The sequence below is a fragment of the Mobula hypostoma genome, chromosome 23 (genome assembly GCF_963921235.1).
Source record: "Mobula hypostoma chromosome 23, sMobHyp1.1, whole genome shotgun sequence".
NCBI lineage: Eukaryota > Metazoa > Chordata > Chondrichthyes > Myliobatiformes > Myliobatidae > Mobula > Mobula hypostoma.
This window is the reverse complement of record NC_086119.1, coordinates 53,806,714-53,829,541: the sequence shown is the minus strand read 5'-3', so window position 1 is coordinate 53,829,541 and position 22,828 is coordinate 53,806,714. Positions and strand designations below refer to the sequence as shown.

At 42.3% G+C, this 22,828-nt stretch overlaps 1 protein-coding gene across 2 annotated transcripts in view; it reads right to left on the bottom strand.

Annotated features, from left to right (window-relative positions):
• Positions 1-22,828, bottom strand: part of LOC134336922 (protein phosphatase PTC7 homolog) — a 108,866-nt gene that overhangs the window by 33,291 nt on the left and 52,747 nt on the right. For both annotated transcript variants that reach the window (XM_063031569.1, XM_063031570.1), the window contains exons 3-4: positions 10,213-10,411; positions 959-1,082 (exon numbers count right to left, since the gene is read on the bottom strand). In XM_063031569.1, the coding sequence (XP_062887639.1) occupies positions 959-1,082; positions 10,213-10,411 (323 nt within the window). The remainder of the gene's footprint in view (positions 1-958; positions 1,083-10,212; positions 10,412-22,828) is intronic.

Below are 22,828 nucleotides of genomic sequence, written 5' to 3'. Positions count from 1 at the left end.
GCAAGATTTCCCTTCACAGAAACCATGCTGACTTTGACTTATTTTATCATTAGTCTCTAAGTACCTTGAAACCTCATCCTTAATAGTAGACTCCAATACTCTCCCAACAACTGAGGTTAGGCTGTTGATGTTCAGTCGTTTGAGTCCAACTCTTTGTGACCTCATGTATTCCTGCACACCACGTTTCTTGTTGGAAACTGCCTCCCCAAGATCCCCCAAAGTCATATGCATTGTCTGAGTAATATTATCTATCCATCGTAGCCTCTGTCGTCCTCTCCTTCCTTTACCTTCTGTTAACCTTCTGTTCTACCTAACGTGAGTCTTTTCTATGGAATCTTATCTTCTCAAAATGTGGCCAAAATATTTGAGCTTTTCTTTTATAATCAGGCCTCCTAGTGAGCAGTCTGGCTGTATTTCTTCAAGTATTGACTTGTTGGATCTTCTTGCCGTCCAACAAACAGTTTCCTCCAGCATCCAAGTTCAAAGGCGTTGATTCGTTTGTATTCAGCCTCACTAATAGTCCAGCTCTCACGGCCATACATCACACCTGGAAATACCACAGACTTGATAATACTAGGTTAGGTTAACTGGCCTATAATTTCCTTTCTTTTGCCTTCCTCCCTTCTTAAAGAGAGAAGTGACATTTGCTTATTAGAGGTGTATAAAATCAGAAAGGACACAGATCGGGTGAGTCTTTTTCCTAGAGAAAGGAAGTAAAAAAAACTATAGGGCATAGCAACTTCTTTATGAAGAGGCTGGACAGTCTATGAAATGAGATACCAGAGTAAGTGGTTGAAGCAGTTAAAATAGTATAATTTAAAAGACATTTGAACAACAGATGTTATATAGATAAGACTGTGAGAGGGATATGGGCCAAGCACACACAAATGGGATTAGCCTCAACGGACATTGTGATTTGCATGGATGAGGTGGGTATCAATTCAGCTAATAACATTACCTTCAGCTGTCTTAGTTGCTGCAAGATCATGTAGTCAGGCATATTGTCAAAAAGCCCATCTGTTGCTGTAAGAATGATATCACCCACTTCTACATTGAATGTGGAATCTTCTGCCGTTTCAGGGCTATAGGATACAAAGTAAATAGAATTAATTAATTCTCAAGGAGCTGCGAGCTTGACGACTAGATACACAAATCAATAAAAGGTACTGGACAGTTATGAAAATAAAAATTAGAATTAAACTTCTCATTCAGTTAGTTTTCAATGTAACTGAATGGGAGGAAATTTATCTCTGGCTGTACAACATCTACAGAATTCATTCTGGTACATCCTATCTGAAGAATATAGTTATGGTTAGCAGTCAGTGTGGCATAGTATGGAGATGAGTTTTATTCTGACCTTGATTTAGAATATTAAAATATGAGCTTACTAAGGTTCCAATAATTAAAGGATTTGATAGGATTTATTCTGCTCAATGGATGGAACTCTGGTTATTTTGGAATAGAAACATAGAAAATAAGTGCAGGAGTAGGCCATTCGGCCCTTCGAGCCTGCACCGCCATTTATTATGATCATGGCTGATCCTCCAACTCAGAACCCCGCCTCAGCCTTCCCTCCATACCCCCTGACCCCCGTAGCCACAAGGGCCATATCTAACTCCCTCTTAAATATAGCCAATGAACTGCCCTCAACTGTTTCCTGTGGCAGAGAATTCCACAGATTCACCACTCTCTGTGTGAAGAAGTTTTTCCTAATCTCGGTCCTAAAAGGCTTCCCCTCTATCCTCAAACTGTGGCCCCTCGTTCTGGACTTCCCCAACATCGGGAACAATCTTCCTGCATCTAGCCTGTCCAATCCCTTTAGGATCTTGTACGTTTCAATCAGATCCCCCCTCAATCTTCTAAATTCCAACGAGTACAAGCCCAGTTCATCCAGTCTTTCTTCATATGAAAGTCCTGCCATCCCAGGAATCAATCTGGTGAACCTTCTTTGTACTCCCTCTATGGCAAGGATGTCTTTCCTCAGATTAGGGGACCAAAACTGCACACAATACTCCAGGTGTGGTCTCACCAAGGCCTTGTACAACTGCAGTAGTACCTCCCTGCTCCTGTACTCGAATCCTCTCGTTATAAATGCCAGCATACCATTCACCTTTTTCACCGCCTGCTGTACCTGCATGCCCACTTTCAATGACTGGTGTATAATGACACCCAGGTCTCATTGCACCTCCCCTTTTCCTAATCGGCCACTATTCAGATAATAATCTGTTTTCCTATTTTTGCCACCAAAGTGGATAACTTCACATTTATCCACATTAAATTGCATCTGCCATGAATTTGCCCACTCACCCAACCTATCCAAGTCACCCTGCATCCTCTTAGCATCCTCCTCACTGCTAACACTGCCGCCCAGCTTCGTGTCATCCGCAAACTTGGAGATGCTGCATTTAATTCCCTCATCCAAGTCATTAATATATATTGTAAACAACTGGGGTCCCAGTACTGAGCCTTGCGGTACCCCACTAGTCACCGCTTGCCATTCTGAAAAGGTCCCGTTTATTCCCACTCTTTGCTTCCTGTCTGCTAACCAATTCTCCACCCACACCAATACCTTACCCCCAATACCGTGTGCTTTAAGTTTGCACACTAATCTCCTGTGTGGGACCTTGTCAAAAGCCTTTTGAAAATCCAAATATACCACATCCACTGGTTCTCCCCTGTCCACTCTACTAGTTACATCCTCAAAAAATTCTATGAGATTCGTCAGACATGATTTTCCTTTCACAAATCCCTGCTGACTTTGTCCGATCATTTCACCGCTTTCCAAATGTGCTGTTATCACATCCTTGATAACTGACTCCAGCAGTTTCCCCACCACCGACGTTAGGCTAACCGGTCTATAATTCCCCGGTTTCTCTCTCCCTCCTTTTTTAAAAAGTGGAGTTACATTAGCCACCCTCCAATCTTCAGGAACTAGTCCAGAATCTAACGAGTTTTGAAAAATTATCACCAACGCATCCACCACCTCCCGGGCTACCTCCCCAAGCACTCTAGGATGCAGACCATCTGGCCCTGGGGATTTATCTGCCTTCAATCCCTTCAATTTACCTAACACCACTTCCCTACTAACATGTATTTCGCTCAGTTCCTCCATCTCACTGGACCCTCTGTCCCCTACTATTTCTGGAAGATTATTTATGTCCTCCTTAGTGAAGACAGAACCAAAGTAATTACTCAATTGGTCTGCCATGTCCTTGCTCCCCATAATCAATTCACCTGTTTCTGTCTGCAGGGGACCTACATTTGTCTTTACCAGTCTTTTCCTTTTTACATATCTATAAAAGCTTTTACAGTCCGAAACTCATTCATGGAAAGATTTACTTCCAAGGTTGAAGTTTTCTTGTGGATAGATCAATTGAGAACCACAAGACTAAAACAGATGGATAGCTTGGAAAGCAACCAACGAAGGCTCGGACAAGTGCAACTTCGGTTACCCTTGAAGCTTTGATTTATTAATTCATGGCAGGTAGGCATCAGCAGCAAAGTTAATCTATAGTTCTGGAAAAAGATGATGGTGATTGCTTTCTTAAATGGGTTCTGTTGACGTGGTAAGGCACTCAAGTAGTTTAGTTAAATATTTAATTAAAATGCTTCTGAAAGTTAGCATACTTCCACAAATCTTGAGCTTTGAGCTCCTTACTTTCATTTCATGAATGTTTGATATTCCAGGAAGGGACTTAAGAGAGCAGTATGAATTTAAACTGCCAGGTTACAAAAACAAACTTGATGGCATCAATCAAGTTACAAAACCAAGGCACAGCACACCACCCGATGGGACAAAACCAAAACATTACTTTTGCTGCACAATACAAGAACAGAAAATTCTGGAACATGGTTAGGTAGCAACTGCATACAGAAGAACAACAAACTCCGCACCATACTCTTTTGGCCGGCACCATTCAGTCTCCTTTCTTCTACTACACCCATTTTCTCTGATGGAAATATTTTCTCTGATGCAATACCTTACACTTGTTGGCATTAAATTCCATCTGTCATTTTTTAGCCTATTTTTCTAGCTGGTCCAGATCCCACTGCTAGCTCTGATAGTCTTCCTTGCTGTCCACTACTCTCTCAATCTTGGTGTCATCCACAAATTTGCTGATCCAGTTAACCACATCATTCAGGTCATTGACATAGATAACAAACAACTGTAAGGGGGTTTCTTTTTTTTATGTCACTGCGTAGTCTAATTAAAATGGCTTCTTTGTTATGTTATAATTGAAAGGGCTTCTTTGTTATGTTAACTGCTGAGAAAGTCTTTCCTCTAGTAGTTTGTTTTGGATTATCTATTGATAAGAGGACAAATGAACCAAATGGGATAGTTGTTATGCTTTGGTGTGTCTGTAAGATATTGTATGCGTGGGGTTCTGGGGGAGAAGGAGGGAGAGAGAGACAGAGGATGGACCAGGTGCTATGAGGTCCGCTAACGGGGTCGGACCCCGAGTGGGGCATTCGGCGAGGAGAGGATACGGAGACGGACTCATGTGGAGCGTCTGGTCGACCACCATTGTTGGTCCCAGGCGGCCGGTCAAGGTGATCAGAGGGGTCACAGGGTGAAGAAAAAGGGTCCTGAGCTCCAACTGTTTGTGCACGAAGAGATTGAACTTCGATAAGTGTGGCACCTTTTATTTTCCTTTTATATTTTATTCTCTATTAATTATATAGTTCCAGTAATATCTATAAATTATAAATCATTTAATCGTATCTGGTGTATTGTCTGTTATTTGAGCAGGGTGGGGTACATCACACAGCATCCACACAAACTGATTCCCCAGTTTGGCGGGGCTGAGGGCTGTTTCCCTAGACAACAGCGAGCCGAGCGACCCTGAGGCTGACCGGGGGGGGGGCTACACAACAATGAACCTAGTACTGATCCCTGTGGCACTCCACTAGTCACAGGTAGGCAACATTCTACCACCATTCTCTGGCTTTTCCTGCAAATCCAATGTTTAATCCAATTTACTACCTGAACTTGAATGCCAAGTAACAGAACCTTCCTAACCAACCTCCCACACGAGACCTTGTCAAATGCCTTGCTAAAGTCCATTCAGACAACATCCACTGTCTTGCCTTCATCAACTTTCCTGGTAACATCCTTGAAAAACTCAATAAGATTGGTTTGACACTGATGAGGGATTGACAGCATGGCTTGTGAGCCTCACGAGCCTGACTGATTTTTTTGGAGATGTGATAAGGTATATTGATGAATGCAGAGCAGTGGGTGTGGTGAAATAGACTTTAGAAAGACGAAAAGTAATGGATTTTAGATAAGGATTCCCCATGGTAGGCTCATAAAGTTCAAGGTTCAAAGTACAATTATTATCAAGGTATGAATACATTATACAACCTTGAAATAAGTCTCCTTACAGGCAACCAAGAAACAAGGAACCCAAAAGGACCCAGTTAAAAGTAAAGACTAACACCCAATACACAGAAAGAAAAAAAACAGGGGCCAGCTGCTGGCACAATGACATCGGCACCGGACCCAGGAGCAACTCGACCTCGTAAAACAAAGGGAAAAATGTCTGTGTGAGGAGTGGTGCGCCACACGGTCTCTCTCTCGCTCTGCGCCTTGTAAAAGCCATGAAAAAGACATCATCACGGACGCACACACGCACAGACGCGCACGCACGCAGGCACACGCCAAAAAAAAAAGAAAAAACACAAATCATGCAAACAACAAAAACAAGCAATAGCATTCAGAAGAAAAGTGAAGAATAAATATGGACAAATCTGGAGCAGCCAGGACAAGCATTCAGCCTCAGTACAACAAAGCGTGAATCGCAGAACCAGCCTGATCCTCACCTCTGGTCCCGACACCCTACCTTTCCAATCCATCTGGCCCAGCATTTAAATCATCCAAACATCAGGTCATTCCTCACTCTAGGACCTGGGCTGTCACTCCGAGCCTAGATCCCACTGCCACGTTCTGGCCCGTACCTGACCCTTCCAAACTGACCTGGCACATAGATCAATCAGTCTACACTCTTGGTTTAGGTAGATGGGCTCTGAAACTCCTCCGCTCTGACACTTCCCCACTTTGCGCACCCTGACTCTGTCTTGACCTCACTCCAACCACTTCTCCCTGAATATGCCTTGACCCTCAAGTCAGCCTCATCTTCATTCGTTTTTTCATTGTTTGCAGTGGTCGTTGAGCATTTTTTTTTACAGAACAAGTGGTATTAATAAAGTATTTAGTTGTATCTCTTGCTTTGGAAACCGCCAGTAGGTTGTCACTCATCTTCAGTAGCACCATCTTAAATCAGAAGTCAGGAGGCATATGATCCAGAGAAACTCGGCTGTGTGGATTCAAAACTGGCTTGCCCATAGAAGGCAGAGGGTGATTGTAGACGGAGCATAATCTGCCTAGATTATGACCAATGGTATCATAAACACGAGAAAATCTGCAGAATAGTATCACAAACATGAAGTCCTGAAGAAGGGTCTCAGCCCGAAATATTGACTGACTGCTTTTTTCCACAGATGCCATCTGGCCTGCTGAGTGGTGTTCAGCAGGGAGTCATCCTGGGATCCTGCTCTTTGTGATTTTTATAAATGACAGATGAAGAAGTTGAAGGGTGGGTTAGAAAGTTTGTAGTTGACATAAATATTGTTGGAGCTGTGAATAGTGTAGAGGGTTGTAGAAGGTTACAGTGGGACACTGGCAAGATGCAGAGCTGGGCTGAGATATGGCAGATGGAGTACAACCCAGAAGATTTTTTAAGTGATTCACTTTGGAAGGTCGAATTTGAAGGCTGAATACAGGGTTAAAGACATGATTTTTGGCAGTATGTCGGAACAGAGGGATACTGGGGGACATCAATATGTTCCTCAAAGTCGTCGTGCAAGTTGATAAGGTGGTTGAGAAGGCTTTGGGTGTATTGCTTTAATTGGTCAGGGGATCGAGTTCCAGAACCACGAGGTAATGACTATGGGAACTGTATCAGGTAAAACTATATTACAGTAATGAAAATGCAGGCCAGGCCCAGAAATACTTGATTTCTTCAGTCCAGATTTCTGATTATACACCAGATACAAAAGTGTCACAATGCTTTTCAACAACAATAACATGCTTCAACCAAACTCTTAAGAGAATGGTGGGTTACCAAGAAATTAGGTGATTACATGACCATGATAATCAATCAAGAGGGACTGAGAATCAAATGCTTACTATAAGTAACTTATTTCTTAAATTAAGCCTGTAATCCCTCCGAATATTTTAATATTTATTTCAATGTTACATCTGTCCCACAACGTGAGGGAGTAAAAATATTTGCCTTATGACTCCGTTGCAATGTACAGACATGCGTATTTACGTCTAATGACTTGTAGAAAGAAGCTGTCCCGTAGCCTGTTAGTCCTGGCTCCAATGTTGCGGTACTGTTTGCCAGATGGAAGCAGCTGAAACAGTTTATGGTTGGGGTGACTGGTGTCCCTGAAATTGTCGAGGCCTTCTTTATGCACCTGCTGCTATAAATGTCCTCAATGGAGGGAAGTTCGCATCCACAGATGTGCTGGCCTGTCCATACCACTCTGTAGTGCCCAGCGATCAAGGTTGGTGTATTTCCCATACTAAGCGGTCATACAGCCAGTCAGGATGCTCTCAATGGTGCCCCTGTAGAAGGTCCTGAGGATTTGAAAGTGCATGCTGAACTTCTTCAGTGGCCTGTGTTGGAAGAGATGCTGTTGTGCTTTTTTTTGCCACACAGCTGATGTGTACAGTCCAAGTGAGATCTTTGGAGATGTTATACAGAGGAACTTGAAACTACTCATCCTCTCAACTACAGTCCCATTGATTTTGGTTGAAGCTGACCCCTTGCTAATGAGTGCCCACCACTGCCCTCTTAGAAGCTCCCAGAGGGGGACAATATTGCCCACTTTGGGAACCACTGATGCCGAGGAAAGGAGATTGATTTTAATGTGTTTCCATTCATATGTACGTTCCACTTTACCAGAAGTACAGCGACATGCTGGAAGTAACAAATAAGGAGGTAAAGAATTTGATATTGATTCTTAAGATTAGTAACAGAGAGGACCCAAAGGAGGTAAGCAAATGGTACCAGAAGAGAGAACACCCCACTACATTTGCAATCCATCTATGGAAAGTGCTTCAAAGGGCATATGGATCAACCTTAGATCGAAATCATTTAGAACAAAAATGCTCACATTGGTGATTAAGAGTATTAGTATCTGATAGCACTGACGAATCTAGAAAAATGTTGGAACTTTTTGATCCCAGTAATCCAACACAAACTGAGGCATGGATACTGAAGAAAATGAATAGGGCATCAGAGATGGAAGTGCAGAATTTAGATTTCAACTTTAAGAATACTTCGGAGGCAGCTAAAACGTGTCCCCGCCAGGAAAATACACAGGGCATTATGTGGAGAAATACAAGTCAGGGCAGAAGCCAGCAGAGAGCTAGTGCAGAAATTGCAGAGGCTCTAGCAGTGATATTTAAAATGTTGTTAACCATAGGTAGGATTGGAGGATAGCTAATGATTGGAAGGTATTCTAAGAGACCAGGTATAGAACTATTTGGATAGATAAGTACTGATTGGGGGTAGTCAATTGGCTTTTTGTGTGGTAGGTTATATGTAACCAACCATATGAGTTTTTCAAGGAAGTTAGGATGAAAGTTGAAGGTGGCCAAGCAGTGGATGTTGCCATCAGGACCTCTGACAAGGTCCTGCCTGGTAGATTGGTCAAGAAGGTTCAGTTGTTTGGCATTCAAGATGAGGTAGTAAACTGGATTAGATATTTGCTTCATAGGAGACACCAGAGAGAAGTAGTAGATGGTTGCCTCTCTAACTGAAGGCCTGTCAGAGGGATTGGTGTTGGGTCTGTTGTTGTTCGTCATCTATATCAATGATCTGGATAATAACGTGGTTAACTAGATTAGCAAATTTGCGGATGACACCAAGACTGGGGGTGTAGTAGACTGTGACAAAGACTATTAAAGCTTGCGGTGAGATCAGGATCAGCTGCAAAAACTGGCTGCAAAATAGCATAAGGTATTCAATATAGACAAGTTTGAGGTGTTCACCCTGGGATGACAAATTAGGTAGATCTTACACTGTAAGCAGTAGGGTACTGAGTAGTGAGGTGGAATAGAGGGCTCTGGGAATACAGATTCATATTTCCTTGAAAGTGATGTCACAGGTACATAGGGTCATAAATGAAGTTTTGGCACATGTGCCTTCAGAAATCAAAGTATTGAGTACATATGTTATGTTGAAGTCATACAACGCATTGGTGAGGGCTAATAAGAATCACTGTGTGTGGTTTTATGCACCTATCTACAGGAAAGATGGCTGAAGATTGAAAGAGCTCAGAAAAAAATTACAAGGATGTTGCCAGGACTTGAGGACCTGAGTTATAGGGAAAGGTTGAATTAGTTAGAACTTCATTCCCTGGAGCACAAAAAAATAAAGGGAGATTTGATAGAGGTAAAAAAAGTTATGAAGTGTATAGATAGGGTAAATGCAAGCAGGCTTTTTCCACTGAGGTTGGGGGAGACTACAGCTATAGGTGAATGGCTTAAGGGTAAACAGTGAAATGTTTAAGGGAAATATATGAGGAGGAACTTCTTCAGTCAGAGGCCGGTGAGAGTGTGGAATGAGCTACCAACACAAGTGGTGGATGCAGGTTCGATTTCAACAATTAAGAAAAATTTGGATAGGTACATGGATGGGAGGGATATGGAAGGCTATGGTCCGGATGCAGGTCAATGAGTCTCAACAGATTAATAGTCAGCATGGACTGGATGGCCAAAGGGCCTTTTTGTGTGCTATAGTATTCCATGACTCTATGACATAGAGTTATAGAGTCATACAGTATGGCAGCAAGCCTCTCAGTCCACCACACCCATCTGACCAGTTTTCCCATTAATCTCATTTGTCCACATCCAGATTGTCTTTTACTGCCTTGCCTATTTAAGTAAAGATATTATTTTTTAAAGAGTTTAATAATTCTGAATTTACAGACGAGCACAATATTTGCCTTTGTGCCATTAAATATACAGTATGTGCATAAAGACCAGTATCTGTGGAACAGCTAATTAAGAATGTAACTGAAACTGAAAATGAAAACACAGCTTGCATGATGATCATTCTGAGCCCAGCTGAGTATATGATACCGCAGGGCAAAGCGTTCCATGTATTTCTGCACTGCTAGTATACCCATTCCTCTTACCTGTCATTGAGAATTGAACCTTGGGCCTCGGGGGGCGGGATTGCTAGCTGAAAGGGAGTGTTGAAGTAATGCTGCTGTTCATCTGATCTATGTATGATCCTCCCATCGCGCACTATGAGAAAGCCAGAGTCTCCCAAATTAGCTGTGTACAAACAGCGTTTCTCTCTGTCCAGAATTACAAGACAAGCAGTACTGCTACCTGTGAACAAATTAATAGGAGTATCATGAGTTTGACTTGAATAGCACAGCTTTTGGTACATCACGCTTAATGCTGCATGAAACACAATTTTTTTTTAAATGACTGTTGCAAATCAACAATGGAATAAAATCTGGATATTGAACATGTTTTCATATAATAGCAATAAAAAAGGTTAATGTTTGTGTAAAGAAATGAGATTCACCCTGAGAGATAATTCCATGGACTTCATCAAACCTTAAAGTTTATTTATTTTTATTTTATTGGAATACAGTGTGGAATAGACTCTTCCTGCCCTTCGAGCCACACCACCCAGCAAACCCCAAGTTAACCCTAGCCTAATCATGGGACAATTTACTAACTAATTAATCTACTAACTGAGACTTTGGACTGTGGAGCACCCAGAGGAAACTCACACATTCCATGGGGAGGATGTAAAGACTCCTTACAGATGATGTGAGAAGCGAACTCTAAATTCTAAACTCCGCCACGCCGAGCTATAATAGCACCACGCTAACTACTGTGCTACTATGTCAAAGTTCAAAGTAAATTTTATTATCAAAGTACATATATGTCACCTGAGATTCATTTGACTGCAGACATATCAAATCTATAGAACTGTAACTATAACAGGATCCAGGAAAAATCAAGTACAGTGCAGAAGACAAATAGAAGGGAAAATACAAATATAAATAAATAACAATAAATAATGAGAACATGAAATAACAAGATAATGAGTCCTTAAAGTGAGATCATTGGTCATGGGAACATCTTAATGGATGGGCAACTGAGTGCAGTTATCCCCTTTTGTCCAAGAACCTGCTGGTTGAGGGGCAGTAACTGTTTGTGAACCTAGTGGTATAAGTCCTGAGGCTTTTGTTCCTTTTAACTGATGGCAGCAGCAAAAGAAGAGCATGGCCTGAGTGATGAGGATCTCTGATGATGCTTTCCTATGACAGCCTTTCATGTAGATATGATCGGGAGGGCTTTACCCTTGATGTACTAGGCCAAATCCACTACCTTTTGCAGGCAACACACACAAAATGCTAGAGGAACTCAGCAGGCCAAGCAGCATCTATGGAAAAGAGTAAAAGTCGATGTTTTGGCCGAGACCTTTCATCAGGATGGGAGAAAAAAGATGAGAAGTCAAGAGTTAAGAAGATGGGAGGAGGGGAGAAAGAAATACAAGGTAGTAAGTGATAGGTGAAACTGCGAGGAGGGAGGGGTGAAGTAAAGAGCTGGGAAGTCGATTGATGAGATAAAGGGCTGGAGAGGGGGAATTTGGCAGGAGAGGACAGAAGGCCATGGAAGAAAGGGAAAGGGAAGGAGAACCAGAGGGAGGTGATGGACAGGTAAGGTGATAAGGTGAGAGAGGGAAATGGGAATGGGGAATGATAAAAGGGGGATGGAGTGGGCATTACTGGAAGCTCAAGAAATCAATGTTCATGCCATCAGGTTGGAGGCTACCCAGATGGAATATAAGGTGTTGCTCCTCCAACCTGAGTGTGGCCTCATCACGGTGGTCAAGGAGCCCAGGAACTGACATGTCGGAATGAAAATAGGAAGTGGAATTAAAATGGGTGGCTACTGGGAGATCCCACTTCTTCTGGTAGGTGCTCGGCGAAGCATTCTCCCAATCTATGTCGGGTCTCACTGATATACTAGAGGCCACACCGGGAGCACCAGATACAGTAGATCAGTGGACCCCAACCACCAAGCCATGGACCGGTACCAGGCCGCAAAGCATGTGCTACCAGGCCACAAGGAAACAATATGATTTGGCAATATGAAATGATACGAGTCAGCTGCACCTTTCCTCATTCCCTGTCATGCCCAATGTTGAAATTTAACGCATGCGAGATCATCAGTGACCCAAGATGCAAATGATCCAAGACGTGCAAACGAATGGGTCCACGACCCATTTGTGAATGTCCCCGGTGAATCATCCATGTCAGCGCAGGAAAGAGATCAACTCCTCGAGCTTGCAAATGATGGTGGGCTGAAAAGTATGTTTGACATAACATCTCTGCCGGCATTCTGGATCAAAGTCAAGGGTGCATATCCTGAGATAGCCACGAAAGCACCAAAAACATTGCTTCCATTTCCAACATCATATCGCTGTGAAGCAGAGTTTTCTGCGATGAATGCAACGAAAACTAAATTGTGGAATAGACTGGACATAAAGAACCCCCTTCGAGTATCGCTGTCTCCCATCACCCCTCAATGGGACCGTCTTGTTGCAGGAAAACAAGCCCAGGGCTCCCACTGATTCAGCAATATTGGTCTGTTGCAATGATTTTATATGTTCATATGAGGAAAATATGCGCTGTGTGTTTAATATCCAAACGTTACTTAAAATGTTATGATGCTATTGACTTATAAGTGACATATAATTCAGTGGTCCCCAACCTCTGGGCCGCGAAGAATGCAGCAGTAGCCGGGACGCACCCAGCACATCTTTAAGAAGAAAACCAAAATAAACAAGCTAATTAATTAGGTGCCGCCCGGCATGTAAATGTCGGCCCAGATCAGAGGCGATTGCCGATTGTGTCGCCCACCAAGAAGGCCTCAAAGCTCTCCATTTCTTTCTGAACACCAGACCCAACAAATTCTCCTCCACAACCACTTTCCTTCATCTAGCAGAACTGGTCCTCACCAGCCTCTCAAAACATTTCATCACTGTAGACGTAGTGTGATTGGACAATAGTCGTTGAGGCAGATCACCATGCTCTTCTTGGGCACCAGTATAATTGAAACCTATTTGAAAACAGCTAGGTATCACACAGTGCCAAAATGTCAAATTAGGGGAAGTTGGGAACACTAGTTAGTTAGTCATAATCGCCATGTCAGAGCACCAATGAGAATTGTGCACAGAATACAGATGCTAGAAAATGAAAATAAAAATGGAAAATCAGGAAAGATAAAAGAAATTAAATGACAAAGGTAATAGAAGTTTAGAGGAGATGAAAATGCAAATTAGCAAAAGGAATTCGGAGGTTATAATCCGTCTAGATGAGAAAGAAATGCTGCTGTTTTACTGGTGTTGAGACAAGAAGAAAATCAAAGGCGAGGAAGTTGGAATGTATGCCATAATACATTGGAGTATTGTGTGCAGTTTTGGGCTCCTTGTTCTACAAAGGATATACTGACATTGGAGGAGGTTCAGAGAAGATTCACGAGAATGATTCCAGGAATGAAAGGGTTACCGTATGAGGAAAGTCTGGCAGCTCTTGGGCTGTATTCCCTGGAGTTCAGGAGAATGAAGGGGGATCTCATAGAAACATTCTGAATGTTAAAAGGCCTGAACAGATTAGATATGGCAAAGTTACTTCCCATGGTAGGGGATTCTAGGACTAAAGGGCATGACTTCAGGATTGAAGGACGACCTTTTAGAACTGAGATGCGGTGAAAAATTATTTTAGTCAGAGGGTGGTAAATCTGTGGAATTTGCTTCCACGAGCGGTTGTGGAGGCCAAGTCACTGGGTGTATTTAAGGCAGAGATAGTTAGGTTCTTGATTAGCCAGAGCATCAAGAGGTATGAGGTGAAAGCAGGGGAGTAGGGATGACTGGAATAATTGGATCAGCCCATGACTGAACAGCAGGGCAGACTCAATGGGCTGAATGACCTACTTCTGCTCCTACATCTTATGACCTTATACGAAAACTGAAGTGATAGGCAACTTGAAGGTCGATGTCATGCTTACAGACTGAGCAGGTACTTCCAGCATTTCATTTTTATTTCAAAATTTATCCAAAAAAAATCTAACATTGTCATCACTTGATCAAACAACAAACTCCAACAAACTTCCAGAGGATTGGAGGGTTGCAGATGTTGTTCCCTTATTCAAGAAAGGGAGTAGAGATAGCCCAGGAAATTATAGACCAGTGAGCCGTGCTTCAGCGATTCTGAGAGGCAGGATCTATGAACATCTGGAGAAGCATAATATGATTAGGAACAGTCAGCCTGGCTTTGTCAAAGGCAGGTCATGCCTTATGAGCCTGATGGACTTTTTGAGGATGTGACTAAACACACTGATGAAGGTAGAGCGTAGATGTAGTATATATGGATTTCAGCAAGGCATTTGATAAGGTACCCCATGCAAGACTTATTGAGAAAGTAAGGAGGCATTGGATCCAAGGGGACTTTGCACTGGAGATTCAGAATTGGCTTGCCCACTGAAGGCAAAGAGTGGTTGTAGATGGGTCATATTCTGCATGGAGGTCAGTGACCAGTGGTGTGCCTCAGGGATTTGTTCTGGGACCCCTACTCTTTGTGATTTTTATAAATGACCAGATGAGGAAGTGGAGGGATGGGCTAGTAAATTTACTGATGACACAAAGGTTGGGGGTGTTGTAGATAGTGTGGTTGGCTGTCAGAGGTTACAGTGGGACATCGATAGGATACAAAACTGGACTGAGAAGTGGCAGATGGAATTCAACACAGATAAGTGTGAGGTGGTTCATTTTGATAGGTCAAATATGACAACAGAATATAGTGTTAATGGTAAGACTCTTGGCAGTATAGAGGATCAGAGGGTTCTTGGGGTCCAAGTCCATAGGACACTCAAAGTCACCGTACAGGTTGACTCTGTGGTTAAGAAGGCATATAGTGCATTGCCCTTCATCAACCGTGGAATTGAGTTTCAGAGTTGAGAGGTAATGTTACAGGTATATAAGACCCTGGTCAGACCCCACTTGGAGTACTGCACTCAGTTCTGGTCACTTCACTACAGGAAGGATGTGGAAAATATAGAAAGGGTGCAGAGGAGATTTACAAGGATGTTGCCTGGATTGGGGAGCATGCCTTATGGTAATAGGTTGAGTGAACTCGGCCTTTTCTCCTTGGAGCAGCGCAGGATGAGAGGTGACCTGATAGAGGTATGTAAGATGATGCGAGGCACTGATCATGTGGATAGTCAGAGGCTTTTTCCCAGGGCTGAAATGGCTAGCACGAGAGGGCATAGTTTTAAGGTGCTTGGAAGAAGGTACAGAGGAGATGTCAGGGGTTAAGTTTTTAAACGCAGAGAGTGGTGAGTGCGTGGAATTGGCTGCCGGCAATTGTGGTGGAGGCAGATACGATAGGGTCTTTTAAGAGTCTCCTGGATAGGTACATGGAGCTTAGAAAAATAGAAGACTATGGGTAACACTGGGTAATTCCTAAAGTAAGTACATGTTCAACACAGCATTGTGGGCGAAGGGCCTGTATTACGCTGTAGGTTTTCTATGTTTCTAAACTGTAAGAACTTTCTACAGGAACACAATTGAAAGCATCCTGACTGACTGCAGCATCACTGCCTGGTATGGGAACTGTACTCCCCTCAATCACAGGACTCTGCAGAGAGTGGTGTGGACAGCCCAGCGCATCTGTAGATTATGGACTTCCCACTATTCAGAACATTTACAAAGACAGTTGTGTTAAAAGGGCCCGAAGGATCATTGGGGACCCGAGTCACCCAAACCACAAACTGCTCCAGCTGCTGCCATCCGGGAAATGGTATCACAGCATAAAAGACATAAAACAACAGGCTCCAGGACAGCTTCTTCCACCAGGCCATCAGACTGATTAATTCATGCTGATACAAATATATTTCTATGTTATACTGTTTGTCCTGTTACACATAGTATTTATTATAAATGACTATAAATTGCACATTGTACATTTACACAGACATAATGTAAAGATTTTTACTCATGTATATGAAGAATGTAAGTAATAAAGTCAATTCAATTAATTCAGACTTCCAGCATTTACTTACTTTCTTTTATTTTCAGAAAGTATAAGTAGACTTATACTTTGGTATATACTTATACTTTATATACAAACCCCATTTCCAGAAAAGTTGGGATTTTTTCCAAAATGCAATAAAAACAAAAATCTGTGATCTATTAATTCATGTGAACTTTATTTAACTGACAAAAGTACAAAGAAAAGATTTTCAATAGTTTTACTGACCAACTTAATTGTATTCTGTAAACATACACAAATTTAGAATTTGATGGCTGCAACACACTCAACAAAAGTTGGGACAGAGGCATGTTTACCATTGTGTTACATCACCTTTCCTTTTAATAACACTTTTTAATCGTTTTGGAACTGAGGATACTAATTGTAGTAGATTTGCAATTGGAAATTTTGTCCATTCTTGCTTGATATAAGACTTCAACTGCTCAACAGTCCGTGGTCTCTGTTGTCTGATTCTCCTCTTCATGATGCGCCATACATTTTCAATAGGAGATAGATCTGGACTGGCAGCAGGCCAGTCAAGCACACGCACTCTGGGTCTACAAAGCCACGCTGTTGTAGCCCGTGCAGAATGTGGTCTGGCATTGTCCTGCTGAAAGAAGCATGGATGTCCTGGGAAGAGACGTTGCCTTGATGGCAACATATATCTCTCTGAAATCCTAATATACGCCTCAGAGTCAATGGTACCTTCACATACATGCAACTCACCCATGCTGTGGGCACTGATGGATCCCCATACCATCACAGGTGCTGGCTTTTGCACCTTTCACTGATGACAGTCTGGATGGTCGTTTTCATCTTTGGCACGGAGAACTCGATGCCCGTTTTTCCAAAAACTAGCCGAAATGTGGACTCATCTGACCACAGCACACGGTTCCACAGTCTTTTGGTCCATCTGAGATGAGCTCGGGCCCAGAGAACTCACCGGCGTTTCTGCATAGACTTGATGTATGGCTTCCTCCTTGTGTAATACAGTTTCAAGTTGCATTTCTGGATGCAGCGACGGACTGTGTTGAGTGACAATGGTTTTCTGAAGTACTCCCGCGCCCAGGTGGCTATAATTGTCACAGTAGCATGACGGTTTCATAGGCAGTGCCGCCTGAGAGCTCGAAGATCACACGCATTCAACAGTAGTTTCCGACCTTGCCCTTTACGCACTGAGATGTCTCTGAATTCTCTGAATCCTTTCACAATATTATGTACTGTAGATGTTGAAAGACCTAAATTCTCTGCAATCTTGCGTTGAGAAATGTTCCTTTTAACTAACAATTCTCTCACGAATTTTGGCACAAAGGGGTGAGCCACGACCTATCCTTGCTTGCAAAGACTGAGCCTTTGGTGGACGCTACTTTTATACCCAGTCATGATACCTCACCTGCACATTAATTAGCCTGCTTAATGTGGAGTCCTCCAAACTGGTGTTACTTGAATATTCTGCGCAGTTTTCAATCTTATTTTAACTCTGACCCAACTTTTGTTAAGTGTGTTGCAGCCATCAAATTCTAAATTTGTGTATATTTACAAAATACAATTAAGTTGGTCAGTAAAACTACCGAAAATCTTTTCTTTGTACTTTTGTCAGTTAAATAAAGGTTCACGTGAATTAACAATTCACAGATTTTTGTTTTTATTGCATTTTGGAAAATATCCCAACTTTTCTGGAAATGGGGTTTGTATATGGTGAGTGTCTCTTAGACCGTAAGACCATAAGCCATAGGAGCAGAATTAGGCCATTTGGCCTATCAAGTCTGCTGCATTATTCCATCATAGCTGATTTATTATCTCGCTCATCCCATTCTCCTGCTTCTCTCCACAAGTTTTGACAACCTGACTAATCAAGACCCTATCACCCTCTGCCACCCAAGGCTCTGGAAGCCAAGTCATTACATATGTTTAAAGCAATGAATTCCACAGAACTACCACCCTCTGGCTAAAGAAATTCCTCCTTCATCTCTGTTCTAATTGGATGATATCCATACTGGGGCTATGCACTCTGGTCCTAGTATAGGAAACATCCTCTTCACAACCAATCTATCTCTATCTAAGTCTTTCAATAAGTTTCAATGAGATCCCCCTCTTTCTTCTAAACTCCAGTGAGTACAAGCTCAGAACCATCAAATACTTCTCATACGTTAACCCTTTCATTCCCAGAATCACTGTCGCGAAACTCCTCCGGACCCTCTCCAATGTCAGCACATCTTTTCTTCAATAAGGTGCCCAAAACTAGTCACAATACTCCAAGAGTGGTCTGACCAATGCATAATAAAACCCCAGCATCACATCCTTGCTCTTTTCCAGTCCTCTCAAAACAAATACTAGCATTGCATTTGCCTTTCTTACCACCAACTCAACTGCAACGTCCACAAAATGCTGGAGGAACTCAGCAGGCCAGGCAGCATCTATGTTAAAGAATACAGTCAACGTTTCTGGCTGAGACCCTTCAGCGGGACTGCAGAAAGAAAGATGAGGAATAGAGTTAAAAGGTGGGGGTGGGGGGAGAGAGAAACACAAGGTGAGAGGTGAAACTGGGAGGGGGAGCGGTAAAGAGCTGGGAAGCTGATTGGTAGAAGAGATACAGGGCTCAATTCCCCCTTCTCCAGCCTTGCGTCTCTTTCACTAATCAACTCTGGATTGTTGCCTATGCCACACCCCAGTAAGGTGATTTGGCAGATGAATGCATGGCTGAGATACTGCATTCAGGGGGCAGAATTTCTGGTTTCTGATCATTTGGATCTCCTCTGGTGAATGTATGACCTTTACAAAAAGGACAGGTTACATCTGAACCCAAAGGGGGCCAATATTCCTACAGGCAGGTTTGCCAGAGCTGTTGTGGAAGGTTTAAACTAATTTGCCAGGAGGATGGGAACCAGAGAGGTAGGGCTGTTGATTTACAAGCAGAGGCAGTATGTAGTGAGACTGTCAGGGAGGACAGGCAGATAATAGGGCAAAATTGCAGTCAGTGGAATAAGTTGCAGTGTAAAAGAAGGACAAAAAATTGATACAGGACTGATACAGGTGTTATATTTGAACACATGCAGTATACAAAATAAGGTAGATAATCTTGTAGCGCAGTTAGAAATGGCAGTATAACATTGTGGGCATCACTGAGTCATGGCTAAAAGAAGATTATAGTTGGCAGCTGAACATCCAAGGATACACATTGTATCAAAATGACAAGCAGGTAGGCAGAGGGGGCGGCGTGCTCTGTTAGTAAAATATGAAATATAATCCTTAGAAAGAGGTGACATAGGATTGTAAGATGTGGAATCCTTGTGGGTAGTGTTAAGAAACTGCAATGGTAAAAAGACCCTACAGGGAGTTATATACAGGCCTCCGAAGAGTAGCCAGGATGTGGGCTACAAATTACAACGGGAGATAGGAAAGACACATCAAACAATAGTTATAGTAGATTTCAATATACAGATCAATTAGTAAAATCAGGTTGGTGCTGGATCCCAAGAGTAAATTTTGTAGAATGCATACAAGATGGCTTTTTAAGAGCAGCTTGGAGTTGAAAGCCTATTAGGGGTTCAGCTATTCCTGATTTGGTGTTGTGTAATAAGGGAGCTTAAGGTAAAGGAAGCCCTAGGAGACAGTGATCATAATACAATAGCATTCATTCTGCAATTTAAAAGGCAGAAGCTAAAATCGGATGAATCAGTAAAGGGAACTACAGAGGCATGAAAGAGGGGCGAGCCGAAGTTGATTGCAAGGGGACACTAGCAAGGATGATGGCAGAGCAGCAATGGCTGGAGTTTCTGGTAGCAATTTGAAAAGCGCAAGATAGATACATCCCAAAGAAATAGTGGTATTCTAAAAGCGGGATAATGCAACTGTGGCCAGCAAGGGAAGTCAAAGCCAACATAAAAGCAAAAAAAGGCATATAACAGAGTCAAAGATTAGTAGGAAGTTAAGGGATTGGGAAAATTTTAAAACCCAACAGAAGGCAACAAAAAAAACAATACGGGGTGGGGGGGAGAAGAAATAGGAAGATAAGCTAGCCAATAATATTAAAAGAGGATACCGAAAGTTTTCCAGATATGTTAAGAATGAAGGAGAGACAAGAGTAGATATTGGACCGCTGGAAAATGACATTGGAGAGGTTGTCAGTGGACAAGGAAATGGCGGACAAACTGAATAAGTATTTAACATCAGTCTTCACTGTGGAAGACACTAGCAGTATGCCAAAGTTCGAGAGTATCAGGGGCAAAAATAAGTGCAGTTGCTATTACTAGGGAGAAGGTGCTTTGGAAACTGAAAAGTCAGAAGGTAGATAAGTCACCTGGACCAGATGTACTACACCCTAGAGTTCTGAAAGAGGTTGTGGAGGCATTAGTAATGATCTTTCAAGAATCAATAGATTCTGGCATGGGTCTGGAGGACTGGAAAATTGCGAACATCATTCCACTCTTCAAAAGGGAGGGAGACAGAAGAAAGGAAATTATAGACCAGTTAGCCTGACCTCAGTGGTTGGGATGATGTTGGAGTCGATTGTTAAGGATGAGGTTTCTGAGTACTTTGAGGCACATAATAAAATAGGCCAAAGACAGCATGGTTTCCTTCAGGGAAAATCTTGCCTGACAAATCTGTTGGAATTCCTTGAGGAAATAACAAGCAGGATAGACAAAAGAGAAACAGCAAATGTTGTATACTTGGATTTTCAGAAGGCCTTTGACAAGGTGCCACATAAGGCTGCTCAACAAGTTAGAAAGACAAGAAAGCATGGACCATGGGTGATATAGACCGTGTGCAGGGAGATTCGATCAGCTTGGATTGGCACTGTGGTCGGGACAGACGTCATGGCCGGAGGGCCTGTTCCTATGCTGTAATGGTCTATGCACAATGACCACCAAACCTTTGGCACATTTTCTATTTATGAAAGTGTTTGCAGAATCTTTATGAGTAGCTCACACCAAGGAGTTGACTATAGACTTCAGGAGAGTGAAGTCAGAGGTCCATGAGCAAGTCCTCATTAGAGGATCAGAGATGGAGAGAGCTAGCAGTTTTAAATTCCTGAGTATTACTATTTCAGAGGACCTATCCTAGACCCAGCACACATCCAATTGCAAAGAAAGTACGGCAGCACCTCTACTTCCTTAGGAGTCTGCAGAGATTCAGCATGAATCCAAAACTTTGACATACCTCTACAAAAGTATAGTGGAGAGTACATTGACTAGCTGTATCATGACCTGTTATAGAAACACCAATCCCGTTGAATGGAAAAATCCTACAGAGGGTAATAGATTTGGCCCAGTGCATTGTGGATAAAGCCCTGCCAACCATTGAGCACATCTACATGAAACACTGGCGTAGGAAAGCAGCATCCATCATCAGAGATCCCCACCACCCAGGTCATGCTCTCTTCTTGCTGCTGCCATCAGGTAGAAGGTGCAAGAGTCTCGGGAGGTTCAAGAACAGTTACTAACCCTCAACCATGAGACTCTTGAATAAACGGGAATAACTAAACTCACTTGCCCCATCACTGAGCTGTTCCTACAACCAATGATCGCAAGGTTACAAGGTGATTTACAAGGAAAGTTTTTTTTATTAAAACACAATGGGCTATTGAAGAAAGGAAATAAAACTGATTCATCAGAGATGGATACGCTGTGTCTAGAAGGGAATGACAGGGACTAGTGGCTGGGTTCAGACATTCATAACTTGACGGGACCAAATATCACACTTTCAACTGCTGATACCTTACAACTAGGTAAAAGTGAGAGTAGGGACTATGGAAAGGGAGATAGACAGGTTAGTGTGTGGTGAACCTGTGGAATTCATTGCCTCAAATGGCTATGGAAGCCAAGTCATTGCCACAATGGTTATGGATACAATAGGGTCTTTTAAGAGACTCTTAGATAGGTACATGGAGCTTAGAAAAATAAAGGGCTATGCGGTAGAGTAACACTAGGAAGTTTCTAGAGTACAACATTGTGGGCCAAAGGGCCTGTAATGTGTTGTAGATTTCTATGTTCTATGCAAGTCATTAGGTATGTTTAACACGGAGGTTGATAGGTACCTGATTAGTAAGGACACCAAAGGTTACGGAGAGAAGGCAGGAGAATGGTGTTGAGAGAAATAATAAATCAGCAATAATTGAATGGCAGAGCAGACTCGATAGCCGAACAACCTAATTCTTTTCATATGTCTTATGCTCTTAAAGTCTAAATGAGTGGGAAACCACATACGATGGGAAAACCATGATGTCGTCCACTGGGGAGCAAATAAATGCTGAGTATTTACTTTAATGGAGTGGGAATGAGAAGATTTGATATTCAAAGAAAATTATGTCTTCTTGTACTCAATTTTCCTAAAGCCAACATGAGATACAGCAAGAGACTCAGAAGGCAAATGATACATTGGCCTTTATTACAAGAGCAATTATGTATAATATCCATCTTTCTGCAACTTCATTGTATTTTGATAAAACCATGCCAGCTCTTCCCTGGTTAGCAAACATTTATTTAACAAACATACTCTATAACAGTATCTTATTCATGTAATTTGTCACAAAATGGATGTTTTGTTTACTATAATGAAGGATAGAGAGTCCATTTGGAGACAGTCTACCAAAAACAACATATAAAAATCAATGGGTGGTTTGATCAATAATCAAGCTATTTTTTTACTAATATCCAAATATAAAAGCAACATTTTAAATGCTGGAAACATGATA